Raw genomic sequence first — 16,173 nt, 5'->3', positions numbered from 1 at the left:
ATCACTGTGATGAGGGAATCACAAGAGAACAGTTCTGAACTGTTTTTACATGAGCTTTAGCAACGAAGCTAGACCTCAGCATAGAAAATATACAAGTATTCAATTTCTTTCAAGTCTTTTCAGATCAATAAGTAGAATTAAAATAAAGTAGCAACTTCTAAGATCCACATGCAGTCTGACTCTGATGACTTACATTTTGCCTTCCTTCTCCAGATTTCAAGGCAGTGCAGTTCTACAATTATAACACAAAAAAATCTCATTCTAATAACCAACAAAAAAACTTTGTAATTCAAGAGTTTGGTGGATGCTGAAGTCATTACACAACTGGTTAACAAACTCGGAAAAAACATGTTTGGCTGAATTAATCTTTGACTGCTGTGCGAAGGAAGTTAAGGCATTACTTAATAAAACTATAATGTAAAGATAAACTTCACATCTCAACCATCTTGATATTTCACATTGTGCTTCTACGGGTTTATTTTCCAAGCCCTTAACGATTCAGAGTGAGAAGTGTCACACATGCTAATGGTGTATTTAAGCCAGCTATCATAAGAAACCCGACTGCCCCAGAAGCAGTACATAGCATATGTTTACCAGCTTTATTACAGGCTGCTGTGTGATGCCATCAAAACAGTATTCTTTCCTTCTCCACTGGAACCACCCAGCCCACCCTCCCACCTCATCCCAACCCCAGAACAGACTCCTTAAATTGCTAGTTCACACTGTCACCTGGAAGGAGAATATCAATGGATGCCTCGATATAAGGTCTTGACTTAACCTGAAATACTTGCAAAATCTTCAGTTTTTGGAGCAAGTTCTGCAGTCTTTAGCAAGGTTCTGGCTGGTGGAATTCACAGGTTAAGTTGAAGTGTTCCATTTGTTTCAAATGACTTGGCTTTGCTTGCTTGAGTGAGTTTAGTGATTGGCAAATAACTTTTTCTTCTGGTAGCAATTTTAATTGCAGAGGAGAATACAAAAACTTTACCACTTATGAGAATTATTGCATTCAAGCCCCGTGATTAGATCTCAGTTTTGGCAGGACTGAGACAACATGTAAAATATTAAAACGATGGGTCATGTCCCCATATTTGCTTCAGTTACCAAAGTTAACATTATCTACAGTTCTCAGAACCAATTATTTTGACAGTGATTAAAATATTCATAAAGTCAACTCTCAAATTGCTGAATGTCAGTAATATTTACTTGGCTAGGAATATATAATCTTCAACTGAGATTAAGGCTTTATTTCCTTAGAACACATTTAAAATTAGTGTTAGGATCACACTCATCTTGCCACAAAATTGAGAGAAAAAGAAGAGGTGTTTTCATTGTAAAATAACATGCATTAATATAGTGCCTTTCAGATCCTTGAGAGATTCCTTTGCATCCTGGAGCCAAATGAGTACTTTTGCATTTCAGAGAATGTGGCCAATTCCCGCAGACAGCAATGGGATTGTAGCCAGATCACCAGTACAGCTGCATAAAGTGCTAACACTCTTCCAGACACAGATGATTGGATAATTCCCATTCAACAAACCCAATGGCCCGCATTACTATTAAGTGACAGTTTGATGTTATGCACATAATTTATACGCAATTATCCTTCACTCAGTTTTTTTGGATAAGGTAGCTAATGAGAAAAGCAGCTATAGTTTGCCATAGGCTATTCCTTAAATAAAATATTTTCAGTGAAAATTTGTTTCTGCAAGTCCTGCCCTTTCTCCAACTCACTAACTTGCACAAAAGATTCAGTAATGCCACAGACCCTCAGAATCAATTTTCAATTAAATATTGTTAACATATCTGCGGGTTTAATTGCTTACACTTCAGTGTTCTGGTTTTAAAGACAGATGAAAAACTTACCAATAACATCCAATCAACAACTTCCAATTAATGGGATAAAATTAACAATAATACCTGGAGCACAATGGTTTACATGGACTGAAACTTTATAATGTCTGCTGCCTCTACCCTTTCACTGTCCTCCACCCTCAAAGTCTTCAATCTAGATGGTGAGTCACTGTGACAAATTGTTGAGAAGTTTCTGGCTTAGCTTAATCTTATTCCTGATATTATTCTGTCTTACAACTAGCAGGATAGAAAAGCCAGATCTACAATATTCAGATAGAATGATTAAAGGAGATGTTTGATATAGACTAGGAAAAGAGGGGGTGGGGTGCAAAACAAGGATAAAAGACATATTCCACACAGGTGATGAATGGTGAAGGATATGAGATAACAGAAACTTGTTCAAGATTTCTAGTGACTAATTAGTTCATGGAATAAATTTTCCAAAAAACTTTCTCACTTTTCGGCAGTTTTCAAGGAGGTGGGAGTACATTTGAAGAGCAGCATTGACACTTCATCTTATCAATCAGAGCTACTTCCAAGTGGAACTGGTGTAACCATGTGAAATTAATGCAGTTCGTAAGTATGGAAGCTGTATTGTACCAACAAAGGTGAGAAGGTTAATTATTAGCTTCTAAGCCACAATGACAGGCAAGTGACCAGACTGCCTTCTCAGAATTTACACTAAGTATCAAGGATGCCCATTATCAAGGAACCATCAATTCCTACAGCCCAAAGTGACGTGAACAAACACGAGTGAGAAATTAACAGAGGAGTAAGCTAATGACTAAGATGCAGCAAGGTTGGAAGAGGGTTGTGTGAAGCATAAACACTGGCTCAGACCTGATGGGCTGCCTGTCCTTTCTCTGCGCTGGAGAATTTGATGTAATAACCGACTCCAAGGAGAGGAAACTGAAGCAGACATGGGGAACTAGAAGGCTACCGAGCAATGAAAGCCATGCTGCCACATACACCCCTGGTAATCAGCCAAACTCAAGTCTCCCCCCGATTCTATCACACTGTTTTGGAGTCAGGGAGCAGCATTTTGACCATATTTGTTTCCCTTGCACCCCCACCCCCTGAGCCTTTGCTACCTCTGGACGATGTCACTGATTTCTTTCACAGATGAGAGAAGTTTGGTAAAGTCCTGGCTGGCCGAGCAGATCTGTAACTGCCGTAAGTTGCTCTCCAGCTTGTTGATGGCCTCCCTAAAGGCAAACTTATTACGCATTTGCTGGATGGAGTCCACGTAGCTGACACAGAAGGTGATAAGGTTCTTGCCTGCCTCCAGCACCGCACTGTGGCTAGCCATCTGCTCGGAGTTCTTCCCAATGGCCACACGTAATGCTTCTGTGCTCTCTAAAACGGTGTCCTTAGTGATGTTGGCACTGGTGATCTTCTCTGGCTGCTGTCGTGTCTTGCGTAAGGATACTCTGGTGGAGATGAGTGGGATGAAGGCTGTGGTCGCTGTGGGCTGCTGGTCACCACCAGCAGCTGATAAGGCAGACTGTGCAGAGGCAGAGGGTGCAGTTGAATTGGTGCTTGAGGCCTTGGTGGAAGACTGGGACTTCGTTGTTGAATGGAAAGAAGGCCTCTTCTCCCCCAGATGACCTGGCTTCAAGATCTCACTGTTCATAGTGTCTGGGACCTGAGTGGACTGCTTGGGTTTGATGCTCATGGCAGTCTCGGCCGCAGTCTCTTGGGTCGGGCTTCGAGGTGGTCGTACAGATTTCACGCCGGGAGGAGGAGGAGGAGCTGGTTTCGATTTTTGCATCTTGGCCCGGTCCTTTATGGAGGACGACCGATGCTGTTCAGGAGGCTGCCTGAACCTTCGTACCTTGGGGTCGTCATTCAGCAGCTTTACCCCACCCAGGACCGAGGTGGAGCTCTGCTTTGATGTGCAAGCAGAGGCACTAGAGGAGTTATGGTCTTGTTGGGAAGCAGAACTTAAGGCACAAGTCTTCCCTCCCTCATCCTTGTCCTTGTCCCTGGAGACGAGATTGATTGATGTGATTACTGTCGGCTGCCTTCGAACAATCTTTGGAGTGGATGATGGTGGGCTTGAGCTTGGACTGGACTCCTGGTTGTTAAAAACATCATCATTTAACTCATCAGTCTTTTTTGGCAGCCGAGATGATGTGGTTAAGTTTCCACGAGGAACAGTGTCCACTTTAGTTTCATTTGTCCTCTTTCGAGGCAAAGCTGGCTTCTCATTCTTGTCACAACCCAAGATGCCGGCTGGATCAGATTGCTTCCCTGCAGATTGGAGGTCACGAGGAAGGGTCAGTGCTTTCCTGTCTTGATCCTTGCTTCCAGGAGGCATTGTTGATGCAGAGCAAGATCTCAAGAATCGCTTTGAATTTGTGAGCAACTCTTCTTCATTCCCAACTGGCTTTCCTGCGGCTAATGTACTGGACTTCCTAGAATGCAGAAAGAACCCTGTTGTTCCCAAGAAGCTGCCATTGGCAACCCCTCCACCTCCATTGTTAGTACTTTGTGCCCCAGTGTTAGAAGAATGCTGAAATTTTGATGGGTCCATTGTGTCAAGAGGTGTTACATTATTCACACAAGATCCATTGTTAGCATCTTTCGTCACTGTGATGACATCTTCCACTGTTTCTTTCTTTTCCGCCTGCCCATCCATGTCACGGAAAGAACTGCTGCGCTTCGGTGGGGTGGGTGCCGTCTTTTTCTTTTTCTTGATGAACGAGCTGAAGATTGAACTGGATTTGCCTTTCTCTTTAGTAGAAGACTGTAAACGATCATCATCCAAGGCGCTGTCTGTGTCTTTGTCTTTCCGCGGCAGCATCGGAGAAATGGCCATTTCATGGTCCCCAGAATCTGTAGGTAGAAGCAAATGTAAGCACCTGTATGTCTTACACATTACAATTCCCTGAACCTCTGGGCAAGTGCTACTCCTACAGCCCAAACAAGTGATAACATGGATCAGAGTGCCTTCAGTGGTATGAAGATGGCCTTTCAGCTTGTTCATGGGCACGTGACTGGGGAAGCAGCCATGAGTAATGGAGGGTGGTCAAGCTGTTGGACATGCCTACAGGTTTGTTACAGTGTGACAGGTCTGTGCTGTTGATGGAAGAAATGCAGGCAATGAGAAGGATGTCAGTGGGGAGTGCAGGAAGTCGGTGGATCCAGCCTGTGTTTTGGACATGTTTGCACTGGGGGTGGTGGGGAAGAAATGCACATTTATGTTCAGGTTGATGTGCCACTGAACTGCGGAAGTGCAAGGCGAGTCTGATGAGAGTGTGTGAAAGGCTGGATACCAATCATTATTGAGATGCAGTGTCCTGTATGAAATGAGTTCAAATCCACTCAATTTAGCTAGAAATTCATGTTGGTGCACATTATATAATCAGCATAGATGACTCTGATGTTAATGGGGGTGACTGGTTGTATTCCTGGAAAATAATGTCATTATTTTCCATAACATGAACCTTGTGCACGCATCAAGACGTGACAGTTGAAGACAGAAGTTTGTATTTACTTTTCTCCAATGTAAATTTTTTATATGAATGAGTTTATATTCCACATCTCAGATTTACAGTCACGACTTGTAAGGGTGAATTTCTCTCACCCAAACTGTTGTGATGTTGGGGCGGGGTTAGCTGTAAAGCACTAGCGATTACACTTTCAAACCTCCATGTCACCACCTGATCTAATGTGAACATACCAAGATCACTTGAGATTTTAAATATCGAATGAGGTGCCTCCTGTAGCTCATTTGGTTCTTTGTTCTCAGCGGTTCTGCGGAGGGTACGTGTTTTGGTTGGCAGTTCTGGTGCTTGTGGCTTACTTGTGCCACAACACTTCCCTCCTTTCTTTCCCAGTTCCTTTTCGACCTCTGCAAAGGATGACAAAGATCACCATGACTATTAGATTGTCATCTGTGACCTGTTGCACTTCTCTTTCAAGCAAAGCAAGACTTCCAAATGTGAATGGAGAAGAGGACAGAAGACAGTTTGGATACAAAATTAATGCTCAACTATAACCTGGGACGACCAGAGATACTTCAACATGTCCTGTGCCCAAAAACCTGCAATTGTTGTATAACGTGACTAGCCTCTTGTAAAGGCTCCCATCCTGGCCCACTCGAAACAGCACTGAGGTACTCCAGCCCCATGTCAATGTGCCAATTTTTAAAAACTCGGTTTCATGCCGTTTCACATTCATTTATAAAGGAGTGGTGGCTGCAAGTCTGACTCAGTCGAACCCAAGCTTTGAAACCAACAATTATTCAGAAAAGTCTAACTGAAACCAACATGCGCATTTGTAGCTTGTCAGGTCAACCAGGCAGCAGGGTCCAGGATGAGAAGATGATCACAAAATACTGGAGGAACTCAGCAGGCTAGGCAGCATCTATGAAAAGAGTATAGTTGATGTTCTGGGCTGATAACCTTCATCAGGAACTTGGTCTCTGTCCAAAACATGAACTCTTTTCCATGGATGCTACCTGGCCTGCTGAGTTCCTCCAGCATTTTGTGTGTGTTACTTGGATTTCCAGCATCTGCAGATTTTCTCGTTTGTGAGAAGATAATCAGCTCACCTCTATGACCAGACAATGTCTAGAAACGTACAATGTAATTTAACAATGGAAGATACTTAATGCTTAATGACATAGATTTGACCTACATGCTAATGCCACATTTCACCCACAAAACTTAGACTACAATTGCATCTTATCCACAATACATTTAGTACAGAAGATACTTGCGACTGCTCAAGTACTCTATGTACTGGGCAGGGTCTCATCCGCTCCCTGCAAGTACTGGACTCACATTTGGAGGGTTCTCAAAAAAAAACAACAAAAAGAAAGAAAAGAAAGAAAGAAAGAAAGAAATCCTATAACCATGCCAACTAAAAGCACTAGCGGAGTTCCACAGGCATGACTCACTACTACATGAAAATAAAGAACATCTATAAATATGGAATTTGCCTTTGTTTGGAGTTCAAGGCAATTTACAGCTTAAAGGGAATTACACCAAGTCACCCAAGAACCCCAATTTGTTCTACACCACGACTCACCTTCTGAAATACTTGATTCCTGAAACATGGTATCGAATGCTCGATGGACATCTGCAAATGATGGCCGATCCCCTGGGTTCCACTTCCAGCCTAGAGATACAAGCAGCACATTTTGAAGTTTGTAAAACAATGAACATTATTGCCGTTCAATTGCTTGCCTGTGTATTTCTTAGCATTAATAAAAAATATTGGTTCTAGAAAGCTGAAGTAAAAATAGAAAATGCAGAACAGGCCAGGTAGCATCTCTGAAAAGAGAGTTAATATTTTCAGTGGAAGATTCCTCTGGTTCTAGTAAATCGGTGCACCTATTTTGGGAAATCAAACCAGGGTAGCACTTGCACAGCAAGCAGAAGGGCTCCAGGGAGTGCTGTAGAGAACAGAGGGACCTAGAAGTACAAGTATGTAGTTCTCTGAAAGTAGTTTCATAGGTAGGGAAATGAGTTCAGGAAAGGAGTCTGGTAAGCTGGCCTTCCATCAGTCATGGTATTGAGTATAAAAGAGTTGGGATGTTATGTTGAGTTGTACAAGATGTTGGTGGAGCTGCATATGGGGTATTGTGCGTTATTAAGCTGGACAGAGTGCAAATTTCTGCAGATGTACCATGGAGAGCATTCTAACTGGCTGTATCACCATTTGGTATGGTGCGGGACTACTGCATAGGACTGAAAGAAGCAGGAAGTTATGAACTCAGTCACTCATGGGCACTAGCCTCTATAGCATCACGGACATCCTCAATGAGTGATGCCACAGAAAGGTGGCATCCATCATTAAGGGCCCCCATCACCCAGGACATGCCCTCTTCTCATCGCTACCATCAGGAAGGTGGTACAGGAGACTGAAGGCACACACTCAATGATTCAGGAACAGCTTCTTCCCTTCTGCTATCAGATTTCTGAATGATCAGTGAACCCATGAATACGACCTCATTACTTTTTTTTGCAATACTTAACTATTTTTACATACACCTTACTATATTTATTACATAGGGATGTACTGCTTCTACAAAGACAACAAATTTCACGACATATGCCGGTGATACTAAACCTGATTCTGAAAGTGTTTCCAGACTTGAGGGGCCTGAGTTACAGGGAGTGGTTCAGCAGGCTAGAACTTTTTCCTTGGCGTGTAGGAGCCCGAGGGGCAACCTTAGAGAGGTGTACAAAATCACGAAGGGCTAAGATTGTGTGATTTCACCCTGCCTTTTTCCCGGGGAAAAGGAATCAAAAACTAGAAGACATGGGTTTAAGGTGATGGGGGAAAGATTTAAAAGAAATTTAAGTGACAACTTCACATGGGGAGTGGTGCATATCAGGAACAAGTTGCCAGAGGGATGGTTGAGCAGGTAATACAAGAACATTTATAAGTTATTTGGCGAGAAATATTCAGAGGCTATGGGCTAAATGCCTTCAAATAGAATGGCTTAGATCTTGGTTGGCATGGATGAGTTGATTCAAATGGCTTGCTTCCATGTTGTATTTCTCAATCTACGGCATTTCATTCAGTCTTAAGAACCGTTGATGGATATCAAACCTCCATTTCACATTTTGTTGTCCATTCCCATTCTCAAGTCAATGCATTATTGATTTAGTAAGTGACCACCTTTACCCATGATGCGATCAAACTTTTCTCATTTCAGGATTAGAACCAAGGGAATTTAGTTATCTGGAGAGACTGGAGAAGCTGAAATTGTTCTCATTCCAGAGACCTAAAATTAATACTCTAAACTAATGAAAAGGCTCAACCACTCCAGTAACAAGTTAAATGAGGGGAAAGATCTACTCTGCTATTTGTATGAGTAAATAGAGGGAAAGTGAGAAATTTATTCACAGATAATGAATTGCAATAAAAGATGGTGATTTCTACAGCGACCGAAAAGTCCATAGGGTGTACCCGAAGAGGGCCAATTTGTAGAATTATGTGGAAAAAGATTTGAAGGGTAGGTTAGGAACGAAATTGTTCTACTGGTTTGAAAAGGCAGCACAAGGGCGATGAGCAGCAATTTACATTTAAAATTCTGCAAGGCACAAGGAAGGATGAAATGTAGCAGGGAAAACCAACTGCCATGAGCCTGCTGAGCCAAATAGGGTGCAGGTTATTTGTGAACTTGTCCTTTTCAGCATGGCACACTTTCAATTATCTTCATATCATTAAAATTACTTACTAAGGGCCATGACTTGCAGACATGCTTTAAAATCAACCTTGCACATTGTCAATACGTCCTGTTCAGTTTTACACCATCAGTTATGATGGAATTACAGACCATAAGCTTTAAATGGGAATAAAACACAATTCTGTATTTAACATGTTAGAAAATTAATCAGTCAAATAGTCTCTATGGCTTTTTTCAAAAGATCTACCTTAGGCACTCCAATTCCAACCCCCGTTTCTTTGAAGTAGAAGCAGAGACTGTTAAGGACATCCCTTAAAAGGTTAATACCAAATCCAAAAGGTGGTCAGTCCCACAGTGCAGAACTGCATCTCCAGCCTTGATTACTGTGTTCTGATTTGGGGCTTGGACCCTCTCGTTTTTAAATTTGGACTAAGCCACTGATGACAAGTGCAACCTATTTGATTAAATGAATAAAATAGCAACATACTGTTTCCCTCGCTCCCATGTTCATTGGGAAATGCTGCCGAAGTAACATCATGTATAACGTAGAGCATAAGTGTGTCAGTGAATTAATTCCTACTCACATGCACGCATCAATTCATAAACTTTCTCTGGGCAGCCCTCAGGCCGCTCCATCCTGTAATCCTTTTCCAATAGGTCATAAACTTGCGAAAGGTCAATTCCAGGGTATGGGGACATGCCATACGTTGCAATTTCCCACAGAAGAACACCAAATGCTGCAGAGAAAGTCAGGGAAACAATGTGATAAGAGATCACTTTCATTGTTGTTATTTTGCATTGCAGTTGTTTCAGTAGTGTCCCATGATACACACTGACTCTCTTCACATAACAGGAAGAGCAAGAAATGTGCAAATCACTGGAAAATTCCCACCAAAGCAAGGATGACACACACTACTGTGTATTATATTCAAAACCCAGTCAAGATGGATATCCTTTAAAGTTTCCCTCACTATATCTACCCTTTCAATAATGATTAAAGATAGTATCAGAAAGGGAGTTGTGGCTCTGTGGAAAGTGGCGGAAAATATCTTGGAAAGTTAAATGAACACACAAAGCTAATCACCTCTGGTTAACTGTGAAATTTAAAATATATCACTGGAATTGAAATCAAATGTTAGAAAACACAACATAAATAGGATGAATGTTTGGGAGATAAAGTAGGTGATGTGACGTAAGATAACTTTTTCCAAAATGAAGAATCTTCCCTGAACCAATACCCATGAATCAAGATGGTCCTGTCCCAAATCTGTATGTGTACTTACCCCACACATCAGATTTGATTGAAAATTTGTTGTAGGCTAGACTCTCTGGAGCAGTCCATTTAATTGGAAACTTTGCTCCAGCGTGTGCTGTGTACGTGTCTCCTGTCATCAATCTGCTTAGCCCAAAATCAGCCACTTTAACCAAATGGTTCTCTCCCACAAGACAGTTCCTAGCAGCAAGATCCCTAGAAAAAGATAAAATAGATATTTAGGTTTAGTGAGAACAGAAATAACGAGATCTGCAGGAAAAAGGAAGGAACAGCTAAATCTCCATAAAAACATGAGTTAGAATTTGATGAAATTTCAAATTTCATTGTCCAAGGAAAGGGTGAGGTGCCTCAACAACGTCAGCCAGTTACACTCACATCTACTGTGAGAGGTTGGTCACGGCCAGAATCAACTCCTGCCTAAAGGAGGACCTGCATCCACTGCAGTTTGGACATCGCCATAACAGGTGTAAAGTGGATGCAATCTCACTGGCTCGCCACTTGTCCTTGACTCACTTGAACAACAGCAACACCTACATCAGGCTGCTCTTTTATTGATTACAGCTCAGTGTTCAATACAGTCATACTTTCGGTTCTAATCAAGAAGCTTCAAAACCTTACAGCTCAGTGTTCAATACAGTCATACTTTCGGTTCTAATCAAGAAGCTTCAAAAGGAGCCTCTGTAGCTCCTTTTCAAATTGGATCCTTCACTCCCTCATCAGCAGACCAGTCAGTGTGGATTGGGAAAAAATTTCCTCCTCACTGACAGTCAACACTGGTGCACCCCAAGGATGCGTGCTTAGATCACTGCTCTTCTCTCTCTCTACACCCACGAGTGTGTGGCTAGGCACAGCTCAAGTGCCATTGATAAATTTACCAACAACACAGGTAGTGACAAGGAGGCATATAGGAGTGAGATAGATCAGCTGGGTGAGTGCTGTCACAGCAACAGCCTTGCACTCAACATCAGTAAGACCAAGGAACTGATTGTGGACTTCAGGAAGAGGAAGTCGAGGGAACACACACCAGTCAACCCTCTTCGAGGAATCAGCAGTGGAAAGGGTGAGCAGTTTCAAGTTACTGGATATCAACATCCCTGAAGAGCTATCCTGGGCTCAACAAGGTGATGCAATTACAAAGTCACACCAGCAGCTAAATTTCATTGGGAGTTTGAGGAGATTTGGTATACCACCAAAGGCTCTTGCAAATTTCTACAGATGTATCATGGAGGGCATTCTAACTGGCTGCATCACTGTCTGGTATAGAGGGGCCACCACACAGGATCATAAAAAGCTGCAGAAAGTTGTAAACTCAGCAAGCTCCATCATTGGCACTAGCCTCCCCAGCACTGAAAACACCTTCAAAAGGCAATGCCTCCATTACGGAAACCCATCACCTGGGACATGGCCTCTTCTCTCTCTTACCATCAAGGTGATGGTACAGGAACCTGAAGACACACACTAAATGTTTTAGGAACAACTACTTCTCTGCCATCAGATTTCTGAATCCACAATGAACTCATGCACACTACCTCTATTTTTTTCTTTTATTTTTGCCCTCTTTTTGCATATATGTATATTTTCATTGTAATTTTACTTTTGATATTATATATTACAATGCACTGCTTCTGCAAAATAACAAATTTCATGACGTATGCCAGTGACATTAGACCTGATTCTAAGAACAATTCAATCATAAAGTTGTAAGGAACTGAAGAAACAACTGGAATTGAAAGCGAAGTAAAGTTGAAATAGTGAAAATTATCTATGAAGAATGGAATGTGAATGCGTTAATGAATGCGTACAGACCAAGGACTGAGAGTCAAGCACCTTTAAAATGATAATTCCATATCCGTTACAGAAATTAAATAAAACTGTATGAAAGAAATCAAACTCCAGACATCATAAATGTAACAAATGTATAATAAAACACGTCATTTTATGAATAAAATGTTTACGTACACAAAAAAATCACCAAAATCTCAGCATGAATTTATTAAAGGGTAATCATAATCTACTGGAGTGAGGATATAATAAAAGAGTTGTGATTGTGTGTTTGAATTTTCAGAAAACTTTTGAGATGTCATACACAAGATGTTAGTGTGCAAAATAAAAGCACATAGCATTGGGTGTAACGTACTGACATTGGCTGAGAATGGTTTGATACAAAGGAAACAGTAGGGAAAAAACCTGGCAGGCCTCAGCTATTCATAATATTTATTAATAATTTGGATCCGTGTATTAGATGTTACATTTCCAAGTTTACAGATGAAACAAATCCTGTGGAGGGAGGAGGTATTGCAGGGTGGAGGATTCAATGAGATTCAAATGTGACTTAGACAAGTTAGGGGACTAGGTAAATGGATAGCATACTTAATAGAGCACAGATAAATTAGGGTGTCCACCTGAGCTCAAATTTCTAAATGGAGATAGATTGGAAAGTATGATAAGATCTGGGTGCCCTTGCATACCAGTTGCTGAAATCACATGCTCTAGCGCTGCAGTTAGGAAGGCCCATGGCATACCAACCTTCAACATTTCTTCAGGATTTCTGTGTACGAGCAAAGATGCCTTGCTACTGCTGTACAGAGCCTTGGTGAGAGCCCATTTATTTTATGTGCAATATAGGCCTCCCTATTGGAGTTATGTGTTTGTCATGAAGGAAATGGGCCAAATGTTTACTAGACTGATTCCTGGAGTGGCAGGACTGATGTACAAAGAGAAGATGGTCAATTACAAATATATTCATTTTTATTCTCCGCTATATACTTATCCAGTTTTCTACTGAAGGCCACAACGGAACAGGTGTCTACTACACCTGCAGGCTTTGCCTTCCAGACTCCAACCACATGCTGTGTAAAAATATTTGTCTTCATGTATTATTAATAACTCTCTTCTAATTCATTTTGTACTTGTGAGCTCTGGTCTCTCTACCAAAAGGAATAGCTTTTCACAAGCTGTTCTCCAGAGCCCTCAGCATCTTATATATTTCTATCAAATCTTCCCTTAGCTTGTTTTCTAAAGAAAGCAGTCCCATATCCAAAGAACATTGATAGCTTATGGTCAGTGACCCAGTAATTTTCCCCATACCTCCTTCAAAATCTATGTCCATACCATTTATCCCTAGTGACTTAATTGCTTGAAGTTCTATCCACTTTTCTAATCCCTCCATGGAATCAAATGTTAATGTCTCTGGTATCAGAACTATCTCCTCCTTCACTATGATTTTTGAAGATCCTGCTTCCCTAGTGAAAACAAACAAAGTACAGGGGAATCCCAATAATGGAGGACCTGACTTACAGAAGTCTAAATGAAATAAATTCTTCCAGAATCAAGCATACTGCTCGAATCTTTTTTCCAGGAAGATGCGATCACCCATTTGATTTCAGTGAAAAAGACAACATCTTTGCGAAACTCTTCTTCAGACCCCAAGCCACCTTTCGTTACCACATCCCGTTTTTGGTTAAATTCCAGATCAGTTCCCCATCACTCTATCCACACTGTGTGAAAATACTCAATACTGTTCAGTTGCTGGTAACAACTCCTACCATCTACTGACCTTACGCAATCTGCTTTTTGTAAATTGGTTCCTAAGAGTTGTGAAGGCTAAATATTTCACACTACAATTCTGCAAGAAATTGTTAATTTCCAACATACCAAAAATTCAGTTTACAGACTTCTCAGGCAGAACAATTATATAACCTGGGGATTCCTGTACACATTTACAATGCCCTCAGCATCTTTGTGCAAGTTCCTATTTTCAGTCTTTAATGGGCCCCATCATTCCATGTGCTACTCTTTTACTATTTAAGTACTTATTAAATATGATGAGTTTCCCATACTGGCAGCTAACCCTTTCTCATGCATCCTCTTTGCCTCTCATTTTAATTTTCACTTCCCCTCTGTTCCTCTTGAAATCAGCTTCACTCCCAAAGACATTTATAGCCTGATGCTTGTTATAAGCACCTATTTTTCATTTTTACCTTCAGTATTTGGCATTCTTAGGAGTTCTTAATGGGTCTGTTTTTCTTTTGCCTCTCAGGGGAATGTGCCTCAATTGAATGATTTTTTTTGCTGCTCACATCACACTATTTAAATAAAAATATAAAATGCTAGAAAAATGCAGCAGGTCAGGCAGCAGCAGTGCACCTTGGACATGGAATTTTAATTCTTTCTCTCTCCACAGAGAGAATCTTTTGTTTTATTCCGGATATTCACACAACTTAGATTTTATGCCAAACAAAATTAACAATTCCCGTCATATATCCCACCGTCTCCAACTCAATCAGTGACAGAGTGCGGTCAAAACTCATTGCACTATCAAACTGATTACTGTTCAAGGCAATTATCAATGCTGTGATCTATTCTGCAAATAGATGTTTAAAATTAAGTGTGAAAGCTTGCTGCAGTAAATCACCAAATATATAGAAATTAATAATATCTGAACAAATTTCTACATTGTGAGGATAACATACCTGTGAATGAAATTTTTCTTCTCCAAGTACTCCATTGCAGAGGATATCTGAGTTGCCATATATAGCAGCACAACGGCATTCACTTCCTCTTTGTTACAATCCCGAAGGTAATCAAGGAGGTTCCCATGAGTCATGAATTCTGTGATGATGTAAAATGGGGGCTCCCGAGTACATACGCCTTTTGGGGCAAAAAGGAACAAGACATTTATCTCAGACTAATAGTCTCCAAAATATTCAGGTATTCAAGCTTTCTCAGCTGAATTCAGTCCAAAAACCTACACTGAAGCATTCAATTATTTTGTGGAATAGAATTGACGTTCCCAACTTCATAACAAAATGGCATTCAACATTTCAGTGTGAAAGAAATTGCAACATTGTGATGATTTTGGCTGAACTATTCCAGATTGCTTGTCCTTCCACATCTCCCAATGGGTTCTTGGCCGTGACTTAGAATAAAAGTCCACAACCATTTTTGGAACAAAAACTTCGTTTACCATAAAAAAAATCCTATTGTGTGTTTGTTATATTTTTGACTTGAGTATTTAAAAACGTAAGACAAGAAGACATAATATATGATTGTTCAATGTTACCCAGTTCTATTGAAACCTTAAAAATACCATGTTCTGATGAGGGGTCACCAGTTTGAAACCTTTATTACTTCTCTCCCTTGCCCTGCTGAGTACCTTCAACAGATCATTTTAATTGAAAACATGGACGTTGTAAATATTTCTCCTTTTTCTCTTTGTACCATTAACCTGAGATCAAGCTTCCAAGCCTTCAAATATTCTACAAAGAAAATTTAGCAAATTTAATTTCTCCACAGTCTCTCCACCAGATGCCTCTAACTGCATCTGGTAATTAAGTATAAACTTGAAATAGCATCTGGCTTAGGCTATTTAGCATTCCTGTGCCTGTTTAGCTATTTAATAAGATCACAGTCGATCGGCTAGTAACTCAACATCTACCTTCAGGGACAATGCATTTGGCTCCTTCATCCAGGTTTCATACAAAAATTGTAAAACTTAAGCCCCAAACACTAGTCCAGTGGCACACACAAAATGCTGGAGGAACTCAGCAGCCTGGCCTGCTGAGTTCCTCCAGCAATTTGCGTGTGTTGTTCGGATTTCCAGCATCTGGTTTTCTCTTGTCCAGTAGCACACTTGTCTTTACATTTTGACAACCAAGTTAATCTATCCTTGCCAACATCTTATCTTCTATACCAGGAGCTTTTATTTTCCACAATAAATTGTGGAGATAGCTTATCAAATGCCAAATGGTGGATAGCAATATATTGTTTCCCTTTTATTCACAACACATGGTAATTCTTCAAGCTCCAATTAGTCAAACACGACTTTCTTTTCAGAAAACAGGTCAACCTTTTCTGATTACTTTAAATGTTTCCAAGTGCTCCACTAACTTAACTCCCTTTC

General features: G+C 40.8%; 1 protein-coding gene across 3 annotated transcripts in view; it reads right to left on the bottom strand.

The window, feature by feature from the left end:
* Positions 1-689: 689 nt before the first annotated feature.
* Positions 690-16,173, bottom strand: part of abl1 (c-abl oncogene 1, non-receptor tyrosine kinase) — a 155,319-nt gene continuing 139,835 nt past the window's right edge. For all 3 annotated transcript variants that reach the window (XM_063073649.1, XM_063073648.1, XM_063073650.1), the window contains 6 exons: positions 14,744-14,921; positions 10,282-10,466; positions 9,583-9,735; positions 6,889-6,978; positions 5,537-5,707; positions 690-4,689 (listed from right to left, as the gene is read on the bottom strand). In XM_063073649.1, the coding sequence (XP_062929719.1) occupies positions 2,939-4,689; positions 5,537-5,707; positions 6,889-6,978; positions 9,583-9,735; positions 10,282-10,466; positions 14,744-14,921 (2,528 nt within the window). In that variant the 3' untranslated portion in view covers positions 690-2,938. The remainder of the gene's footprint in view (positions 4,690-5,536; positions 5,708-6,888; positions 6,979-9,582; positions 9,736-10,281; positions 10,467-14,743; positions 14,922-16,173) is intronic.

This window comes from Mobula hypostoma, chromosome 21, assembly GCF_963921235.1.
Source record: "Mobula hypostoma chromosome 21, sMobHyp1.1, whole genome shotgun sequence".
Classification (NCBI taxonomy): Eukaryota; Metazoa; Chordata; class Chondrichthyes; order Myliobatiformes; family Myliobatidae; genus Mobula; species Mobula hypostoma.
This window is presented reverse-complemented; position numbering and strand designations above follow the sequence as displayed.